The sequence below is a fragment of the Lissotriton helveticus genome, chromosome 7 (genome assembly GCF_964261635.1).
Source record: "Lissotriton helveticus chromosome 7, aLisHel1.1, whole genome shotgun sequence".
NCBI classification, from domain to species: domain Eukaryota; kingdom Metazoa; phylum Chordata; class Amphibia; order Caudata; family Salamandridae; genus Lissotriton; species Lissotriton helveticus.
In genome coordinates, this window is record NC_136068.1 from 921,199,045 (window position 1) to 921,219,940 (window position 20,896).

General features: G+C 42.0%; 1 protein-coding gene across 1 annotated transcript in view; it reads left to right on the plus strand.

Annotated features, from left to right (window-relative positions):
* The window catches only part of IK (IK cytokine), a 197,607-nt gene that overhangs the window by 39,550 nt on the left and 137,161 nt on the right, over positions 1–20,896 (plus strand). Inside the window, exons 2-10 of the mRNA XM_078653439.1 lie at positions 4,794–4,857; positions 5,324–5,419; positions 7,308–7,367; positions 7,647–7,814; positions 8,529–8,643; positions 10,950–11,020; positions 11,111–11,157; positions 11,352–11,515; positions 12,054–12,162. Of these exons, the coding sequence (XP_078509565.1) occupies positions 4,794–4,857; positions 5,324–5,419; positions 7,308–7,367; positions 7,647–7,814; positions 8,529–8,643; positions 10,950–11,020; positions 11,111–11,157; positions 11,352–11,515; positions 12,054–12,162 (894 nt within the window). The remainder of the gene's footprint in view (positions 1–4,793; positions 4,858–5,323; positions 5,420–7,307; positions 7,368–7,646; positions 7,815–8,528; positions 8,644–10,949; positions 11,021–11,110; positions 11,158–11,351; positions 11,516–12,053; positions 12,163–20,896) is intronic.

Sequence of the window (20,896 nt, forward strand, 5' to 3'; positions counted from 1 at the left end):
CCTAGGACCATTTGGTCTGTGCGGGATTAAATCCGCCACTGTTCCATGGGATACCACAGCCTTCTCCCCCCACATAAGCAACTGTATTGTAAGACAGTTATGGTCACTAAGAGCCAAGTCTAGTACTTCTGGTACAGTACACAAGGTATTTAGACTTACGGAGGCTATAAGATAGTCTATGATAGTGGCCGAATTCCTTCCCACAAAGGTTGGTAACGGATTGCCCTCATTATCTTTCCTTGGTGACAAAATCGTCAGATCCAATTTAAGTAAGAGTGTGTTGAGTGAGTTCCCATAGGTCGTGTGTATAAAATGGGCCTGATCCTCCCCATCCTCCCCTCCAAAACCACATACCCTTGTGGAAGAGAAAGGGCACATATAAATATTGAAGTCACCAGCCCACAGAATTTCAAAGGTAATGCCAGTTTGCCCACACAGATTTTCAACTGCCTCCTCAAGTTTGTCAACCACTACAGAGCTGGAATGGTTAAATACATTATTATAGTGGTTAATTAACAAGATATTCCTACCGCCGTTGTGCTGCAACCATAGTATCTGTGAGTGTGAGCCGACTGTCGTGTGTATTTTGACTCGTGCCAGCAGTCTCACAGATAACAAAATTACCAGCCCACCTCTAGCTCTACCCATACTGGAACTCAGGGCCGGGCAGTTATAGGCGGCATAACCTTCTAGGGTGATATCTTCAGTACACCACGTCTCTTGTAGACAAAGAATATCAAATTTGGTGACAAATTCAGACCAGCCCAGACTGTCCGTCTTGTTACTCCACCCTGCAATGTTCCAACTTATTAGCTCATACCCTTTTCCTGGGGTACTTACTTTCCCAACAGTATGTATACTCCTGACAGGGGGGGGCGTTTGCCCATTAAGTTGATCAACTGGGGAGATGCATATTACATTCCCCATTACATCAGCTCCAATGTCAGTGCCCCCCATACTAGGAGAATGTATTCCGCTTCCCTCAACCCCTGGACTCAAAAAACATCAGTCACAATCATCTAACCCATTAAATATATCGAACCTATTTGTAGTCCCCAATGGCGTAAATGGTTTTAAGTGGTCCATTCTCCCATTGGTGGTTGTATTGATCCTTGTGGGTACAAAATTCCATCCATAGGGATCAGGGGCCGGTACAGAGTAATAAGGCACATATGGTTGGTTCCTGACATTTTGTAAGGTCAAAGGGTAGGTATTAGAATGAGCCTGTATTTGCGGGTATTGAGGGAATTGATGCTGGGGTGGAAATACCACTGATCTCGGATAGAAATATGTCAGTGGTCAGGGGATAATACGATTATTGGCATTTCCAGGTGGCCAGTTTAATATAAACTGGACAGCTTGTTGGTCTCTAAAATTCACCACCACTATATCCCCTTCAGTATCCTTGGGTCTTCCCCCCAACCACTGGAGGCGGCGGACGTGTACAATTTCGCCGCTAAAATTGCTAGCGATTGGCCTGTATAAACTCAACCAGTGCATTATCTTATTCTTTAATTGGGCAAATCCTTCCCGCTTATTCTTTTCCAGCTCAGGTACCCCTGTAAGGACTACCACGAAAGGCACTGCTTCCGGCGGAAGTTCTGGGAGGGGGACCCTATTTAATCTCCCCCGAGTATACCTGGAATTTTCTCCCTCCCTAGTTGGTATCCCCGTAGATGTGTTACCCAGACCCTTAGATGGTCTATTAGTTGATATAACCGGGATCGGGTCGGGTTTATTAGTTGGTAATGTATGGGGTGGGATATATTGCTTATTATTATTGTTATGTGGTTTCGAGGTCAAGTTCAAAACAAGAATTGGGACAGGTGTAGTAGATTGGGTAGGCGGTGTAATATTTAGAATGACATTACTTACAACTGACTTTGTAGGGGCTTCCTTTTTCCCTAGTTCCCGCTCTAGTTTCCCCAGTCTTTCTTCCACCTTAGACAACTTTTCAATAATTGCTTGGGAGTAATTCCTAATTAAACACTCGATGCTTTCCAGTGTAACTGCATTATGGGTTACCTGAGGCACAGTAACATCTGGGGGGGTGTCAGTATTAATCTCACTATCCATCTGAATAGGGGGTAAGGGTGATGGGGTAGGGTTAATTACTTCAGGTGTAACTGTTGGGGCCTTATCACTCGCAATTGTGGGCTTGGTCTTTTTACCGAAATCAATATGACTTATCTTCTGTTGATGCAATTTCCTCCTTTTTTTGGTAGGCGGTGGGCCATAATTTCTTAGTGGCATAGTTTTTTTAGCCCTAATTTGAATATTTATATTTGGTATGGGCGTAGGGGTGATCAATGCCTCAGTTACTGGGGGAATGCTGATACAATTAACAGGCAACGAGTCATTCACATTTATCTTAAGGCAGGGACTAGGTGACGACGTACAGTCTCTAAATACAAGAGGCAGACTATCCGATAGAAGTACACAGTCATTGCCATTTTGGGTCCCTTCAGTAATGGCAGTAGCTGGTAACGGTGACTCAATCATGGACCTATTCTTCATACTTTCCACAGAACGGCGGCGTTCTGCTCGCCGCTCTGCTAAAGTAATTTCCTTAGAAACATCGGCAACAGTCTTAGAAAAATAATTGTCCAGAGTTCCATTGAGTGTGCACCCTAACCTATCCAACATGATAGGGTCTGTGTTTGTCAAAGACATTTGTAAGGAGCACACGCCTGTAGAAGGAAAGCAGATAAGACTTACGCAGGATATACGCGCAGAGTCATAAACGACCAAAGGTTTGGGCCCAGTCCAGTCTCCTCCTGCCTCTGAGGGCCACAGAGGGCCCGCCCTTTGCCCGGGCTTAGCCCCGGGCACTCCCGCGCGCTCCCGCGCCGCGGGGAATACCGCTTGATTTATAAGAAGGTAGTTAGGCTGTTAGGTGGGGCGGGGCGAGCAGGGAGAGCGGCCAGGTTAACGGTGGCGCGGGTTACCAGGACTCCTGGGAGATGTAGTCCTGTCCCGACAACGCTCGCAGCCCTGCACTCACCCGAACCCTCACAGATGCAGTCCCAAACACACAGGCGGCTGTCACCTCGCAGCGGGTCCTGCGCAGCGGGTTCCGCAAGTTGTAGCGCTAAAATCCGATTAGGCCAGCAGTAAGGTCCAAGGAAGTATCCCAGAGCAGCTTAACAGGCAAGGGCTTTTCAGGCTGTAGGTTGGGCGGGGCGAGCAGGGAGAGCGGCCAGGTTACAGGTGGCGCGGGTTACCAGGACTCCTGGGTGATGTAGTCCTGTCCCGACAACGCTCGCAGCCCTGCACTCACCCGAACCCTCACAGATGCAGTCCCAAACACACAGGCGGCTGTCACCTCGCAGCGGGACCCGTGCAGCGGGTTCCGCAAGTTGTAGCGCTAAAATCCGATTAGGCCAGCAGTAAGGTCCAAGGAAGTATCCCAGAGCAGCGTTACAGGCAAGGGCTTTTCAGGCTGTAGGTGGGGCGGGGCGAGCAGGGAGAGCGGCCAGGTTACAGGTGGCGCGGGTTACCAGGACTCCTGGGTGATGTAGTCCTGTCCCGACAACGCTCGCAGCCCTGCACTCACCCGAACCCTCACAGATGCAGTCCTAAACACACAGGCGGCTGTCACCTCGCAGCGGGACCCGCGCAGCGGGTTCCGCAAGTTGTAGCGCTAAAATCCGATTAGGCCAGCAGTAAGGTCTGGTTATCTTAAATGCTGTTAATGTAATACTTAACACTTATGCTACCAATGATTAAATCTAGGTAGTTACATTCAGAAGCAACAAGTTGTAACAATTGTAAGATATGTAAGTCCTGATATCTTCACTATCTGCGTATTAAAGAGAGAATTAACTAATTACTGTCAACTCACATCTTTCACTATATCTGCATTTCATTATAAAGAAAATCTTTTTGTCCATTTTTAAAACGATGTTTGACCTCAGACCTCACTTCGTGGGCATGTATAAAATTAATGATTCAGACTACTCATTTTGATCTTAAGTTACCCGTCACCTTAATTGTACAACTACTTCTCTATGGCAAACCAGAGTCCGTCAACAAGGTTTTGTACTCTACGGAGATGATGGATTAGAAGCCCCATTGAGGACAATGCTGTAAGATAATTTGCATTATTTAACACAGATTCAAAAGGGTGTTCACCGCTGTCACTCGTTGTTTTTTCACTCTTTGTGTTAAGGATAAGAATGCCTTTTACCTGTGATATGTGAAAGTGAAAGACACAAGAGTTGACAGTGACACTATTACCAAAGAGATGGCTTTGAACATTCCACTTACAGATTGCAACAGAAAGAAAAAACGTAAAGTTCCTTGGAATATCTAAACGGGAACAGACAGAAGATGCAAGGACTGATGTCTAGCTATTCTGATAAACCACAAGAATGTATCTATAGGAGAAATCCTGAAAACATATATGTCATGAGACCAGTCATCTATTACGTTGAAGATACAAATAGGCTGTAGGAAGTCCAGAAGTGGCATTACAAGCAGAGGAACTCAGTGCATTGTAAGGGAAGAAATGTTGCTTGAATACTCTGCTAAGACGTTGATGAACGTAAGCCAGTTTCAAGTTATGAGACCAAACTCTGCATATGGTACACAAGATACAACATTTTCAAACTTGGAGAGCTGCAGTCTTTGCTTTGAAATAAAATAGGAATATTGCAGCATTGTAAGGGAAGAATTGTTTAAGATCTGTTTGTAACCATGGCGAAAACCTAGTTGATGTTATTTGTAACTGTTGTCAACAGCAGTAATGACTTTTAGTTTTAATTTATAACCCCTTTGTTTGTTTTTCACAGTTGATATGTTTTCCAACCCTCTGGCCCCAGAGGGCCATGAGGTTGAGGATCTTCATTCCTTCCAGTGAGTACTGCAGTTTTTTCCTTTTGAGGGCAGCGGGTTGGGGTGTCCATATAGGCAAAAGATGGTGAGAAGAAAGTATGGTATCACAAAAGCCTTATGAATCTGTAGTTTTAATACTTTTGGAATGCCTTTCTCAAGCGTCAAAGTCTCAGTATGCGTTTGCACAGAGGTCGATATGCTAATTCGGAAAAGCATTCTTCTCAGAGTAGTGGATGGTGTAGGATAATTTGGAGGTTTAATCTCTGCTGCAAGGGCTTGCGTAAGCTGCAGGTTATGGGTTTGAATCCCACCAATGACAGCCCAGCCTTTAATCCTTCAAAGTATGTTAAATGAGCAACCTTGAGTTGGGTAATAACAGAATCTAATATTTAATTGGTGAGATACTTTTTGACATTATGTATGCTCTTTTAAAAGATGGTTCTTATTTAAGCATGAAGCTCATTTCTAACATTTTATCTTTCACAAGGTCCAAGCTGACAAATGAAGACTTCAGGAAGCTTCTTATGACCCCTAGGGCAACGCCATCATCTGCACCACCAACCAAGTCGTCTCAGCAACATGAGTAAGTCCAGAAGACATTTTGTGACTAGACTAAACCTTGATTTCAACTATTAATCTTCATGTTCGCTACTGGGAGGTTTTTATTGAGCTGCATGGGAGCAGCAAAGAATCAGTGCAAAGCACATATTTTTAAGATTTGACACCATGTTTTTATGATGTGAGATTTATTGGAAAAGGTTGCTCATTTTTCCAAATTAGCATCAGAATACGACAGGATCATTTTAGTTCACACTGTAATTTTTAAAACATTTTAATGCGATGATTCACTTAAGAATTAAATTACTTTTGTATGAGTAGCATCCAAAACAGTAAAATAAATTTGGCATCACCATAAAATCTGAAGGACCCAAAAGCTATTTTTGGGGTAAACATCATAGGATCTGTTTATCCAGGTAAAATGACAACACTACTTTTACAGTGAGAAACTATGAAATATTGTCTGTAAAGCAAATACAATTCAGACATCAGGAAAATGTGAAAAGAAGATTAGAGAAGAAAACAAGGGCAACATTTGTAATAGGTAAGAAAATACGGAGAACTCCGAAGCAATGAAAGAGAATGCAGAATATGTCAGCAATTCTTTGTCTTTGATTATGGTCTACATTTGCAGCATTTCCCAAGAGGCCTTCATTTAATTAGACCTTCTTCCTCTATGAACTTCACATGTCAGAGGAGATACCATGCATAAATGAATATACATAAGTATAGGGCATAGACAGATCCTAAAGCCAGCAGAGAATCCAGCGAGGGGGAAAATAACTGTCAATGTGTATATTTTATCAGGAAGACAAGAAATAAATGTATTCATGAATTTCATGAAAGCTAATGCCAAGTAAATCTTTATTTGTCGCCACATAATCTTGCACACTGTTAAATATGATATCCACGGTTTCCAAAAAAAATCTTTAAAAGGTGTCTTTACCTACTGTATATTTCCTATCTGTTTTATTATTTCACATCAATTACGTAAAGCCATACTAAAATATATTCAGTACATAGTTGTGCACACAAAATAAACAAACATCTGGAACAAGAGACAAACATTTTTGAAACATTGATAATAGTATATGTTTGTGAAGCAAATGCATGTTTGGGGGTGGAGGTAGTGAGGTCACTCATCAGGTGACAGGGGTCACAAAACATTATAAAGGTACCCAAAGGCACAAGCAAGGGCACAGAGCGCACCTAAGTTTTTAAGTGCAAAAGGGCTGCTAAGGTTCCTCAGTGCAAAAGGGGCAGGGAGCCCAAATCTTGTGTATCCACCATTCCAAAACTGATAGATATCCCTCTCAGGGAGTTATCTTTACCTACTTAGTCACTATTACACTTTCAGAAAATAACTGAAATATCTGAAAATTCAATCTTTCAAGAAACATCACTTAATTCGTGGTCAAAAGCAAACTATCTCATGTTTAATATTAGTAGGCAATGCTTTAAAGGAATCTATTTGAACTAAATCAAGACATACAGAAATATGAAAAATATTTCCTCCACAATGTCCTCAATTCAATGTTTGTATAATGCAAATAGAAAGACAAGCAGGGAGTTGTTAAAATTTGGCTTTCTCTTTACATTAAACAAGCCCACATCCACCCTGCTTATGTTGCGTGCTGTAAAATAATGCATTTGACAGAGGTTGTTTTAAAGCATCTTATAACGTTTGCTTTATCTATTGAGAATTTCAGAAAGTAACTTAAGAGTTAAAACGTTTGCTACATACATTGTGCTTGCAGTGGAAGAGAAAGAATCTATCTGTACTGCAGTGACCATCTAGCATGAATACATGTATGCATTTATTACAAACCCTGACCCAGTCTCTGCACTTTAGATTTCCCACCTAAAGACTGGTGTGGTCTCCAAACTGTAATCTAAATTTTTCTTTTTTCCAGAATGCCCCGGGAGTATAATGAGGAGGAGGACCCTGCCGCTCGTAGGCGGAAAAAGAAAAGGTAAATGGGTGGATGGTGAAGAATGAAAGTGAAGTGTTAGTTGAGCTTCATCTCATGTGTTTTGAGTTTTAGTCAGTGAAACAGTGGAACAATACTATCAATATTCTTTCCAGCGGTTTTCTGTTTTAATTTCTCAAATCCAATTCTAATTTATAAATAGTTTCAGGGAGAAGCATAATGTTACATCAACATGTATTGGCGTGCAGAAGGGTTGCAGGGTTGTCTTTCTGTCTGAAGCTTTGAGTGTAGACTAAGTATTCTTCCTTGTTGTTTCCTCAGCTACTATGCAAAGTTGCGGCAGCAGGAAGTTGAACGGGAGCGTGAGCTTGCTGAAAAGTACCGGGACCGAGCCAGGGAAAGGAGGGATGGTGTGAACAAGGACTACGAGGAAACAGAGCTCATCAGTACAACTGCAAACTACAGAGCAGTAGGGCCCACTGCTGAGGCGTAAGTGAAAACTCCCTTCTCAAATGTCACATAGTTCCCCAAACAGTTTCTAAAGCTTAGGAAGCTACAACTTTCTGTTACCTGATCTGTGGATAATTTAGGGGTTCTAACTGTTAAATGCTACCTTTCATTCTTGTCTGTAATATCTCTTTGAGCACAGCTTATCTGTGTAGTCTCCTTGATCACCGCTGAAAGGTGCTGCCTCATTGATATCATCTAGTCTGTGCTACCTCACTGATCACAGCTAGTTTGTGCATTAGTCTCTCCTGGGTTATGTTTCAGCTAACTAACGGTCCACACGTGATCACTTCAAACCAATGTTTATTTTCTCACATCTTATTGGTTGCTTATGCCAGAGACTATAGCTAATAAATCTAGCTAATCTCACTGACCAGATGTTGTTTGTTCTGTGTCTCAAAACAAGTTAGTTTGGTCCCTCAAATAAGTTGATCAGACAACTATGTTGGCATACATTGAGAATTCAAGAGGGAAAGTGGGGGGCAGATAAAAGCAGGGGTTCCAGATCTTCCATTTGAGTATTTGTAACCAGTCATTTTTTATGACTGTTTTTATTTCTTCCTAAATAGCCCATGTTTAATAGTACTGTGTTGCACCATGGCACACAGTTCTAGGGACAGTTAACACTGAGCCATGCTTTAAAATGTTATCTTCCCCATGTTTTATGAACCAATAACCTGTCTTTTCCTGTTTCAGGGATAAATCTGCAGCAGAAAAGAGGCGGCAACTGATCCAGGAGTCCAAGTTCTTGGGTGGTGATATGGAGCATACCCACTTGGTAAAAGGTCTTGATTTTGCTCTACTACAGAAGGTGAGTAGGAGTTTATCTGTGGTAGTATTTGTGTGACTGGTACATCATGTTGGGGAGCGTTGCAGCAATGAACCACTGGTCCCCAAATGAGTCAACACTCCTTTCTACTTTTTTTTTTTTTAAACAAAAGTTATTGGTATTTTTGGTAGGAAGACTTAATATTTGAGTGACATGAGGTATGCACTACAGTTGCAGGATACATGAATAATATAATTGGTCCCAAATTTCCTCCATGTACACTCTGGATACAAAATATAATGCAATAACACAGATGTCAATGGATATCTTGGTCCATCGCAACCCAAGTATGGGTGAATTAATTTAGCTGTTATCACGTTATGCATATTCCTAGGCGACAGTCTCTTTTCCTAATTAATCATCAACTGTGTAGTGTGTCTCCAGGCGAATGTTCCTGCAGGAAGCTCACCTTTTCCATATTTTGGTGTGTTTCTGCGTGCATTCCCGGGCAAGAAAGACCGGGAGTTCCAATTCCATGTTATAGTCGATACCGTTTCCCCAAAGCCTTATACTGGGTGAGGTATCTGCCTTCCAGTGCCTGGCAATGTCGCGTTTTGCAAGTGTGAGGCCTAAAAGTAATAGGTGTCTTTTATATCTATTGCCCCTATTCCTTCTGCGCAGTGTAAAAGTGCAAACTTCGGGCAAGTGCCATGCTAGGACCTCAGCTAGGCCATTGAATACGCCACTTCCAAAGTATTCTAGAACATGACATGATCAAATAGTGTGTTGAAAGGTTCCCTCCTCCGAGTGACATCGAAAGCAATTAACCCTGCTGACCATAAACTATGTCTAGTGAAGTACAGCTGATGCAAGTACTTGGATTGAATGAGACGTAGTCAAGTAGAGATTTCGGCTTCCCATGGTGGTTGGAGTGCTTCAGCTCAATCATCGTCATCAATCGGTCCCACATCCGTATCCCAGGTCGCTCTTAGGGTATCCAGGGTGGTGACAATGGTTTGGTAGATCTTTGATATTTTTTGATCCCCTAGGTCGCCCTTCAGGAGCTTACCTTCTAGAGAGTTGAATCCTGGAAAGTGGGTTAGATCTTTAATGTAGGGATGAAGAGCATGCCGTAGCGGTAGGAATTTATAAATTTGAGAATGGAGCAAGGAGAAGTCACTCCTTTATACTTTGCGGCATGACAAGTTGTGTAAAAGACATGTTGCCATTTTGCTCAAGAATACTTTTCAGAAGTGGACAGAATAAAAGTGTATCTCATGATTCTTAGGGTGCAAGATGTCAAAGAAGAAAACTACGAACAAAAAGAAATGGATGCACTTGCAGTCAGTCAGTGGTGTCCTGGCCTACATGCAGTGGTCCACCCAAGCTAATTGCCATTTCTCTTCAGTACTGCCACACTAATAGCACCATACATGTTTAGAGAAAACATTTGCCTTTTACCTACTTTTCACTTTTCTATGAAGCTTTCTACCAGTGATCTATGGTGGCACTCCAGTTCGATTTGTTGTCTTGGAGAGATTGAATGAAAAGCCCATTTTTTTTTTTTTGTTATTACATGCAAAAAGACTGCTGCCCCTTTTTTCCCGCGAAGATTGACTTTTCCATGTGTCCGGGAATTATAGCTGTAAATAATGTTTCACTAGTTCCTGTCTTCATGATAGCACCAACGAATCATGTTCATCCACTGTAATTTTATCACATGATGCTCATAGACTTGTAAGCAAAATCATTAGAAATGCTATCCTTCAGGACTTTTGTTTGTCACTGCCTCGCTGTGTTCTAGATATAGTTACTTTCAGATGGTTCTATCATCCTGAAATTGTCCCTAACTCACCATCATCTTTCTAGATAGAGACCATTTCTTTGGACTGTGACAGTGCTGTCTCAGTGTCATTGCAGTTCTTAGCCAGTTTTTGCTCAAGGCTCACTAGAAGGCTGGCTTTTGTACCAGTGTTAATTCAAGAGAATTATGCCCCTGAAATGAAACGACGACTGCGGTCTACTTCCAGAGAGGACAGGCATCATTCCCATTCTTCCAACACAGAGTGATGACATCTGATAAAAACCTTTTCCCCCCAGGTCTGTATTGCGTCATTTTGAGCCTATGCAGCAAAGTCTTTTTAACCAGAGAGGTTTTTTCCTTGATCTTATGAGGCTTGTTTTATTCATTCGCATTCCTGCTCAAGCATCATCTTTTTCCATGCCATCAAAGTAGCGGACTATTGATGTAGCCAAAGCATGAGTTGGGATATTGATCAGAAGCATTTATGAGTCCAAAAAGCTCAATGAATTTTCAGTAGAGTAACTTCTCCCTTCCTCTTTTTCAGGTACGTGCTGAAATTAGCAGCAAAGAGAAAGAAGAGGATGACTTGATTGAAAAACCGCAAAAGGAGGCAAAGTAAGTGTCTGGAAGTTGGTATGTGCTTGGCAGTTGCAATATGGATTTAACTGTTTAGATGTCAATACATATTTTCATATTTTATTCCAGAAAAGATGAGGATCCAGAGAATAAAATTGAATTTAAGACCCGCTTGGGTAAGTTCCGCGTTCTGAATTGCTCTAACACTTAGAACTTATGACAATCACAGAGAAGGGTCACATTTGTAGCCTAATTTGCATAATTGACAAATTCCTTAATTAGAGATGTGTATTTTGGGTTTGAGAGGCCTTTCTTATATAATTGCACCTCTGTGTTCCAGGTCTCAATTTTGCATCTTGTTAACTTGCAGGCCGTAATATCTACCGCATCCTATTTAAGGGGAAGGCGTACGAGAGGAGCGAGCTCTACCTGCCAGGAAGGATGGCATATGTGGTGGACCTGGAAGATGAGTATGCAGACACTGACATTCCCACCACCCTTATCCGGAGCAAGGCCGACTGTCCTACCATGGAGGTAATGTAGGACAACTGTATTGTACAGCTTCCTAGAGAAAGGTGGAACCTGTGGTCTCTTCAGTTGTAATAGCTAGGTATCCTCTAATTGTCATTAATGGCACACTACTTAAAAAAATGGTTTCTCTGTAATGAGGTCTCATTAATGCATCACTCCTCATTTTCTGGCCTCATCCTTTTCTGTAGTTTTATAAATGCTCTGCAGTAACTGACAAGGAACATGTAGCACACTAAAAAATATTCTAAATGAGTAGATAATATCTAGTGCACAATTTAAGGCAGTGCTTTACTTTAGCATAGCAACAACTTTTGAAAGATTGCTGAAATAGAATGTTTTTACATTAAGAGGATATCCACTATGCTTGTTCTCAACAAGTACTCTTCACATACTTTTGGTATGCCTCTTGTTTTTTACATGCCTTAATAAGTGACTGGTGAGATGGAAACATACTCACCATTGAGCCAAGATACCCTCAGTTGAATCTACTTTTCAAAGAGTACTTTTAATGTTGTACCATACGCATTTCTTAATTTTCCAGGCTCAGACAACCCTTACAACCAATGACATTGTCATCAGCAAACTGACGCAGATCCTCTCCTACCTGCGACAGGGCACTAGAAACAAGAAGATGAAAAAAAAAGATAAAGGTGAATGGGTTCACTGGGCAGTTCTTTTCTCTGGGCATTGATATCAGTGATTTTTGCATGTGTGTTGAGTGATAAGTAAAATATGCAAGGAAACTCTTGGGCAGCAAATGAATGAAGTAAGAAATTAACAGTTAACTAAAATTAGAGACAAATAAATCAAGGTGCAAAAGAACAGGGTAAATGTAAAGCTGTGCAGTCCTAAAATCTGGGCATGTTGGTTACCTGTGGAATAACATGAGAACATCAGAGGTAAAAGACAATTCAAAACGTAACCCTTTGTCACTAAAACTAATCTAAAGCACCCAATCAGCACACAAAATGTCTTTTCAATGTGCAACATCAAATGAAGATACCCTTGGAGCAATAGTAAAATGATGAGACTTTGAAAATACACATCAAAAAGTCCATCCAGATGTTAATAAATGTACTCTGGTTTTTGGCAGTTTCAGGGGCGCATAGTGCACTGCTTGAGGCCAAACTATCTTTTGGTTATTTAAGGAATTCTTCGGAACAGTCCGCAAACACAGTGAAGTTCATTCTTGTGGCAGAGCGCTGAACTAAACAGAACAGTGGGGAGGGTCTTCGGATCTGAAGACTCCTCTGTTATCACATTATTTTTTTTAGTATTGTGCAGTGTGAAAACACACTGTTTCTACCTTTTATCTTCCTCTGTCTTTTTATGAGTTGTTGTTTTTCCCCACAAGTCATATGATGTAGAGTTGAGAGCAAGGTTCAGTGCAGGTAAGAAACATTGGCATGACCCTAAACATGTCCAACCCGTTCTCTTATTTTAAGAGCTTAGAAATTAAATTGCACATGTGCTGAGCAGGAATGTCTTCTTGAGCCAAAGAAAACCTGGTGAGAGCACATGTACTCTGTAAGGCAGTAAAATGTGCATTCCTCTTGTGATATTTTACATATGAATGTTTCTCTTTCTCCAGAGATTTCTCCTTAGAATTGGGCACAGACAAACAGTATGGCTGCAGGTTTTTAAACATTAGTAGCAGTGGGATATTTCTAACTAAGATATGTCTTTGGCTGAAATTGTTAAATTTTAAGTGGCACTACATGTTGACGCTGTTTTGAGATTTTGCTTGGAAGCAATAAAGCCAACAGGTATGAGTTATTACTCTGAAAATCTGTGTCCATCATTGCCAGAAAAGCCATTTAGGTAACAGTGTATAGATGCAAGCCTTTCACCATCACCACCCACTGAGATAAAGAGTAATTTTTTTCTTCTGAAATGGCTGTGGGTCCTATAAAGAAAGAGGGTAAATCATATCTGATCCTCTTTGAATCTTGTTCAACCCGTGTCATTCGTCCCTTAGATTAATTAACCGACACAACTAATCTTTGCCAAGCCAGGGAGTTCTGTGTTAATCTGATGGTTTTAGAATTAGTGGCATCAGGCATCAGGATAGCAAGGGAAAATGTTTTAGTCATATCAGTTGTCAAAAGATCAGATTGCAACTGTGCTTTATACTAGATAAATTAGGTAGGAACTTTGTGACATGTAAATAGAAGGAAATGTATGTCTTTGTCCCCATAAAGCTAGCACAGCACAGATTAGGCCAAAGACAAAAGTAACATGCTTCCCATATACATGGATGTTGTCACTGCTGAAAGAAGAGGAAGTGTTATTTGACTAATCACTCATTACATATCCTCTGAAATCCTAAAATCTGTTAAACTGCTGTTAAAGCTTCTGGTGTGAATTCCCTAGAAGCTCGAGGGAGCTGCTCTGTGGTGTGCAGTCTATCATGGAAATATATATATATCTATATATATCCCTGAGTATATAGAAATGAGGCAGGTGCACACAGTGTAAGATGTTATTTAGTCAACATTTGTTGGGTGCGATGGGGCCGTCAGGATATTCAACTCCGCAAGTAGATCCACCTCCACCCAACCCCTCAACAAAACCCTTTTCTCATGTGTATTTCGTTTTATGTGAATACCTTTTTATACATTTTTTCAAATAATGCATTTAGGCAATACCACGATGCTAGAAGTTCATTCATTCAATAAGCTTCATTCGGTTCGTAAAAAAAACCAACCATAAAAGCACATGAGAAAATACGTCAACTTACATTTGACTAAAAAGGAAAACATTACTGTACAATAAATGATTAAGATCCAGTCAAATATTAGGGCATTTAAAACATCATACTTTTCCTTGCATTGAAAGATTTAAGAATAAAAGTAGCAGTAAAAAAACATATATCAGGTTCCTGCATTGTAAAAATCAACCTCATAGCTACTTCCGTAGTGAATGTGTGATATTTTCAAAACAATGGTTTTAAAAATGCAATACGATAATTCATGTACAAATCACATATGAGGAGAAAGTGCAAAGTGCTTTGTTTAGTGTGGCCGTCACATGGGCATGGAGAGGCTGGGTTCTGTTTTACTCGTGGAAATGCTACCAAATGATGGACAAGCCCGAATCTCAATCTAGTAAGAACATATCTGTGTGAGATTCTAGTTACCTGGCTCAAGTAAGTTTGGAAACCCTCATAAACCGAATAACAATTGCAAAATTGGCAGGTTGTTAAATGCCCATTGTTACTCAGTCGCCTCTTTTTTTCTGTGTAACAAAAACAAATTCCTCATTTCTGTTTTGGCAGCTCAACTACGGCATTAGGGTCGTCCAAAATATTTAGATTAAAAACATCCTTAAAGTATGTATAATGTATTTGAGCCAGGGAATCTTAAGACAATTATCCAATCGGAGACAGTCTTTAATTATTATTCTGTTAAAAGCAGTCTCTTCCTTTAGCCATATGGATCTCCAGATCAGTAAGGGCCTAAAAGCTATTAAGTCAGACAGGTAGCTAATTCCAACTTCGCTATGGATTAATTCAGTTGACGCTGAAGATGGTAAACAGAGCAACTTTTTAAGGAACATATTTTCCACTATTTGTAAATTACTATCTGAGTAATGACCCCAGACCCCCGCACCATAAAGTGCAATAGAGTTACATCTTGACTGATAAATGTGTGTCATATCTCTAATTTGTCGATCACGCAACTTCACAGCAAATCTAAAAACACCGTGGACACTTTTTGCCATCTTTGCCCGGACATTCAACATCTCTTGGGACCATGTACCGTCTCTGGCAAAGGTAATCCCTAAATAACAGAATTTGTCCACCGTTTGGATTTTCTGCCCATCTATAAGTTAAGTTCATGCAGTGACGTAAAAACATACTGAAAAGGCCCCTTGACTTTTAGCTGAGTTTATTTTCTGCGCCAAAATAATAACTTGCAATCTGTGAGGCAGTAAGCATGTTCTTCCTATATCAGTTTTGCGTTACTGTGGTAATAACATGGAATTACACCATTAGTTTGTGGGAATGTGTTAGGGTGTGAATATTAGTACATTTGTTCTAAATGACTTGTGTTATTGTTGGTCCACATTTATTTTTATTGGCATTGTGAATATCCCCTCCGCTGCGCCGAACGTTCCGCGCTGGTGCGGAACGTTTTATTGCGCGGGCCGGGCCGGAACGTTCAGCGGACGTGCGCAGCACTACCGAGGTAGTGCACTCGACGTCCGTTGAACGTGCGCCGCACTGAAGGGGTTAAATATAGATAGATATATCATTAAAAAAAACAAAGGTTATATCATTGTTAAGCTCAGGTTTCACTCTTACAAAACCAGTAAAATTCAGCCATTATAGTTAGTGAGCTAACTATAACTCGCGCCCCCGCAATGCACTGCTTGTGACCTCACTGATTACATCACTCATGACCTGGATCGTGCTGAAAACGAAACGAAAAATAATGCTTTTTTTTCCCTGGGGGTCCAGGTTTCAAAAAACGTTTTGTAAATGTGTTCTTTTTTGCCTAGTTTCTACATGGAAAGTTTCGAGATGACCTGTTAAAGGGGGAGGGCATGAAAAAAGAGAAGGGGGGGTCCAAAAACACAAAATCCCGATGCATTTTCCAAATAGTTTTTTGGAACGCAATGTTGCAAAAACTGTTGAACGGAATTACAACATATTTGCAAGGAAGCTAGTTCGTGATCCAGAAAGATTGCTTTTTGTGATTTGGTGTAATTTTGTGCCAACGTTTTTAAGAAATTAAGGTTCAAAGTTATTTGTTTATCTTTGTGGTTGTGTTCAACGGACTCTCACAAGAGTCCCGTGAGCTCAGCGTCAATAAATGGAATGTTCTCCTAGATTGGTGCAGCGCAACAGAAAAGGTGGTCTATGAAACCAGAGGCCCCCAGAAAAGGGGGTAAAATATGGAACAGATGGGTGGAATATAGGGGGATTTGAAGAACAGGGGCAGGGATGGAAGGGGGAGGACACACAAAATATTAAGCAAATTAATGCGGATTCAAACCATCTGGATGTTTGATTGGGACATGGTCCAAAGTAAATGTTGTAATATCATACCGCAAATCTAAAATGTAAGCTTTCTATGTATTGCTTATAAGGTGATGGGTGCGGTGCGCCCCTCAAGTCCATTACAGCTCTAGGGGCCCCAACCCCCAGGGCCAGGCATAAAAATAAATGGGTAGGGGGCACGTGCCCCCCGAGCCTTATAAGTCCCCAGGAACCCCACCCCCAAGGCAAATATTTTTTTTTTAAATTAAGAAGGGGCACGCTTCCCGCCTCACCCTTAAACCTAGAAAGACCATGAGGACCCCATCCCCGGGCTGCTATTTTAGAAAGAGGAGGGGCAGCCTTCCTCCGGGACAATTTGGTTCCCTGCCAGGAAGAGTGCGAGCATACCCTACCTGTACTCTCCCGGCCATGGAACTTAATGTTACTCCTGCGCGGCAGTAGCAGTAAAAAAAATGCTGTTCCTGCCACGGTGGGAGCAAAGGATAGTGCCTTCTCTCGCAGGCATACAGCTGGCTCCATAGAGGCCTTGGCGCTCCCATGCAGCCCCAACAACCCCTGCATTGTGCGTGCCCTGGGTGGGCACCGAGGCATCCACCTACAAATTAAAAAAATGACTTGTTTTATGCAAAGGGAGCCAGCAGGGGACATTGGGCTCCCCCCGATGCCACCAACTAAAAACAAGCATTGGAAATGCAATAGGTCTCGCATTAGGAAAGTTTGAGCTATTGGTCTTATAAATTATTTTTTTATTTATTTATTTGTTTGTTAAAATAGCTAAATTAATAGCTCTGTCATTTACAATGCCAATAGTTATAACTTTCGCAAATGTGACACCTATAGCATTTGTAATGCAACATGTTTTTTTATTTACGTGACTTAGATGTATTAATATTACAAATAACAATGGCTTTTATTTTTTTTGTTAAATTAATTGTTAAATAATTTATTTAATTTGTAATAGCCGAGTTTAAAGGAACAACACGAAAAGCCTAATGTGGGTTCTTTCGTCAGTGGGTGCTCTTCAAATAGCGCGCTGAACGCATTTGCTTTTAGGTGACCTGGTTTGATGTTTATGCCCGATGATTTGCAACCCTGTAGTATCCTGCGCACACATTGAATACATTAATAATTGCATGCATATTCAGATGAAAGCAGCTTTCAGGAAATAGCTCTGTGCGCAGGAAGAAGCGGCAAGTAGGGGAGAGGAGGGGAGTGCGAGTAAGAGATATTTAAAGGTACAGGCTTGCCTTGGCAGGTTTAAGTATCCATAGCAGCATGCACCGAGAGAAAGGAAAATGAGTCTTAAAGGCACCGCAGGAGAATTGTGAAATGGACAATCTGGTAGCTTGTTTTCTGCGGTCGCGTGAATGTTCATATGAAGCAGTGATTAAAAAATAACACTGGAAAAATGTCCTACTACGGAGCGGGTAAAAAAAAACAAGACGGAGGGAAGGCAGAGAAGGGGAGGGGGGAGGAGAAATGCGACACGGCGGGTAGGGGAGGGGGCGGAGCGGGTAAAAAAAAACAAGACGGAGGGAAGGCAGAGAAGGGGAGGGGGGAGGAGAAATGCGACACGGCGGGCAGGGGAGGAGCGGGGAGAGCGGCATGAGGGTGTGAAGCAGCAGGGGCCTTTGAAGTGAAGCTAAGCTTCACTTCAAAGGTGTGGGAGGAGTGCTGCTGGTGATTGACTGGCGATTTGATGATGTACATGCGCATTTTAGGTCAATGCGCTTGCGCATTGACCTAAAAGCGCACGGGCACAGCATCAAATCGCCAGTCAATCGCCAGTCTAGGTAAAGCTTATTTAAGCCCCTATAGTCTTGCTCTGCTCAATGCGCATGCGCATTGAGATGCGAGACCTGATGAAGCAGTGGGTGCCTCGGAGCACCCACTTGATAACGTAATAAAGAAACAAGGTGGCTCCCACCGGCACACTATTTTCCAGCGGGATAGCCGGCTGGGGCCCTGGGACTACCCCTAACTAAAATTAAACATGTGGGTGTCCTGGGGTGGCACAGAGACTCACACAAAAATATTATTTAAAAAAAACAGCAAAAAGTAAATAATAAATAAACGGCCGGAGACGCTCATTTATTATTAACTGCTCTTTGAAGGAGCGCCCCATAATGCCCTGTGGGGACTATACACATTTCTTAGCTTGGGGATGACCCTTAAAGGGGTGAGGGGCATCAGCAAGCATCTTTTTAATGTTTTAGTGGACTGCAGAGAGTGCAGTATCCCCCAGCAACTTTAACACAAAAACATTGTCTCCTAGGTCTTTAATTCCATAACCACAGGAGAACTTACCCTTTTTACAGCACTCCTACCTGGAGCCCTATGCTCTTCAGCTGGAGTGCAAGGCCCTCTTGTAGTTGTTTTTGTGGTTGCATTTTGTGGGCTGAAAATCTAAAAAAGAAAGACTTTCAACATTTATTTCATTTTTGAAAAACAAAAGTGTCTTGAGTTAATGTTTGACCATTTTGTATCCCACAAAATGCAACTTATAACTATGTTATAAGAAAGAATGAAAAATGTTCCAGCTATCATCACGGAAAGTTTCAATTGTATAAAGGACTTGGAGGCGAGGATTATGCGTATCTCTCTTTGCTTTATTTCCGTAGCAGCCATTTTAACCTCAAAACTCAAACCACATTTCCCAAACACCCTCTGGAAAATGGTTAACAAAAAAAGAAAGAAGGGACAACGTATCCCTCAGTCCAAGTAACCAATCCTGGCACTGGGTCCTCCAAATAGTCCTTTGTCTACCCCTTGCTCCCCCTATTTCTTTGCGCGAGGTACGCCATTAGAATTTATTTATTTATTTATTTGTTAAAACATTTATATAGCGCAAACAAAGGCCCTAGGGCATCTCGGCGCTGAAGTTTCTGCAATGTATAACCATCAAGGGGACTGAAGTGTTATTGTTTAAAAAGCCAGGTCTTAAGCTGTTTGCGAAACATCCAGAGAGAGGTACTCGTTTTAATAGTAAGTGGGACAGTATTCCACAGTTTCGGGGCAGCTACAAGGAATCTTCTATCACCCCACGCTACTGATTTTGTGCGTGGTACCAGTAATTCCTGTAAAGAAGATGAACGCAACGTTCTAACAGGGTGGTAAGGGATGAGATTTTGGGTAAAGAAAGCAGGTCCGATATTATGTAAAGCTTTATATACCAGGCAGAGGGACTTGAATTCAATCCTCTTTCTCACCGGTAGCCAATGCAGCTGTCTTATGGTGGCTGATACCGACTGGTATTTTGGAATGCGCCCAAGTAGCCTGGCGGCAGCATTCTGAATGATTTGCATTTTTTGAAGCACCTTCTCTTGGGCGCCCAAGAACAGAGCGTTACAGTAGTCTAAGGTGGATAGAACCAGGTGAGTGACCAGGGTTTTACCAGCATTTTCAGGTAGGAATGGCAAGATTTTTTTTATGAGCCGTAATTTATAAAAAGCGGAGGAGGAGATCTGATTTGCATGAGGTAGGAAATTCAGGCGGTTGTCGAACACCACCCCCAAGTTCCTCACCTTGTCGGTCGGATCCGGGGGCTGGCCCATGGATGAGGGCCACCAGAGTGAGGGCCATTCCGGGGATAATTTGCCAAAAATGACAACTTCTGATTTATCAGAATTTAGTTTCAAGCAATTGGCAGCCATCCAGCTCCCAATTGCCTGCATGCCTTGATTGAAATTACTGGCAATCTTAGGCCCATCATTCATGACTGCTAGGACCAACTGGGTGTCATCTGCATAGGAGGTAAGGCTCATCCCATGTGCCTTGATGACTCTGGCAAGGTCCGACACGTAAATGTTAAATAGAGTCGGACTAAGGGATGAGCCTTGAGGAACTCCGCATGGCAGTGACAGAGGAGATGATTTGAAAGGTCCGATGGTAACCACCTGGGACCTCCCCGCCAGAAATGAAGCGATAAGTCCTCTGGCGTTCCCTCGGATGCCCAAGCCTCCGACACGGTCGACCAAAGTAACATGGTCGACCGTGTCGAAGGCTGCCGATAGGTCCAGCAGAATAAGAACTGCTGTTCCTCCTTCATCCCGGATAGATCTAATATCATCCGCTGCCTTAACCAGGGCAGTCTCTGTTCCGTGGAATTGGCGGAAGCCAAACTGTGATTCGTCCAGTAACCTATTTTCCTCGACAAAGGAGGATAGTTGAAGGTTCATGATTTTTTCAACTACTTTCGCTAGGAGAGGAAGACTAGCGATAGGGCGATAACTTTTAAGATCATCCTTGTCGAGGTTGGGTTTTTTAAGGAGGGGTTTTACAAGGGTCCTTTTTAAAAACTCTGGGTAAATGCCCGTGCAGAACATAGAATTGCAGATCGTGGTCATGGACGGAAGAACTATTTCAATAATCGGGCGTAA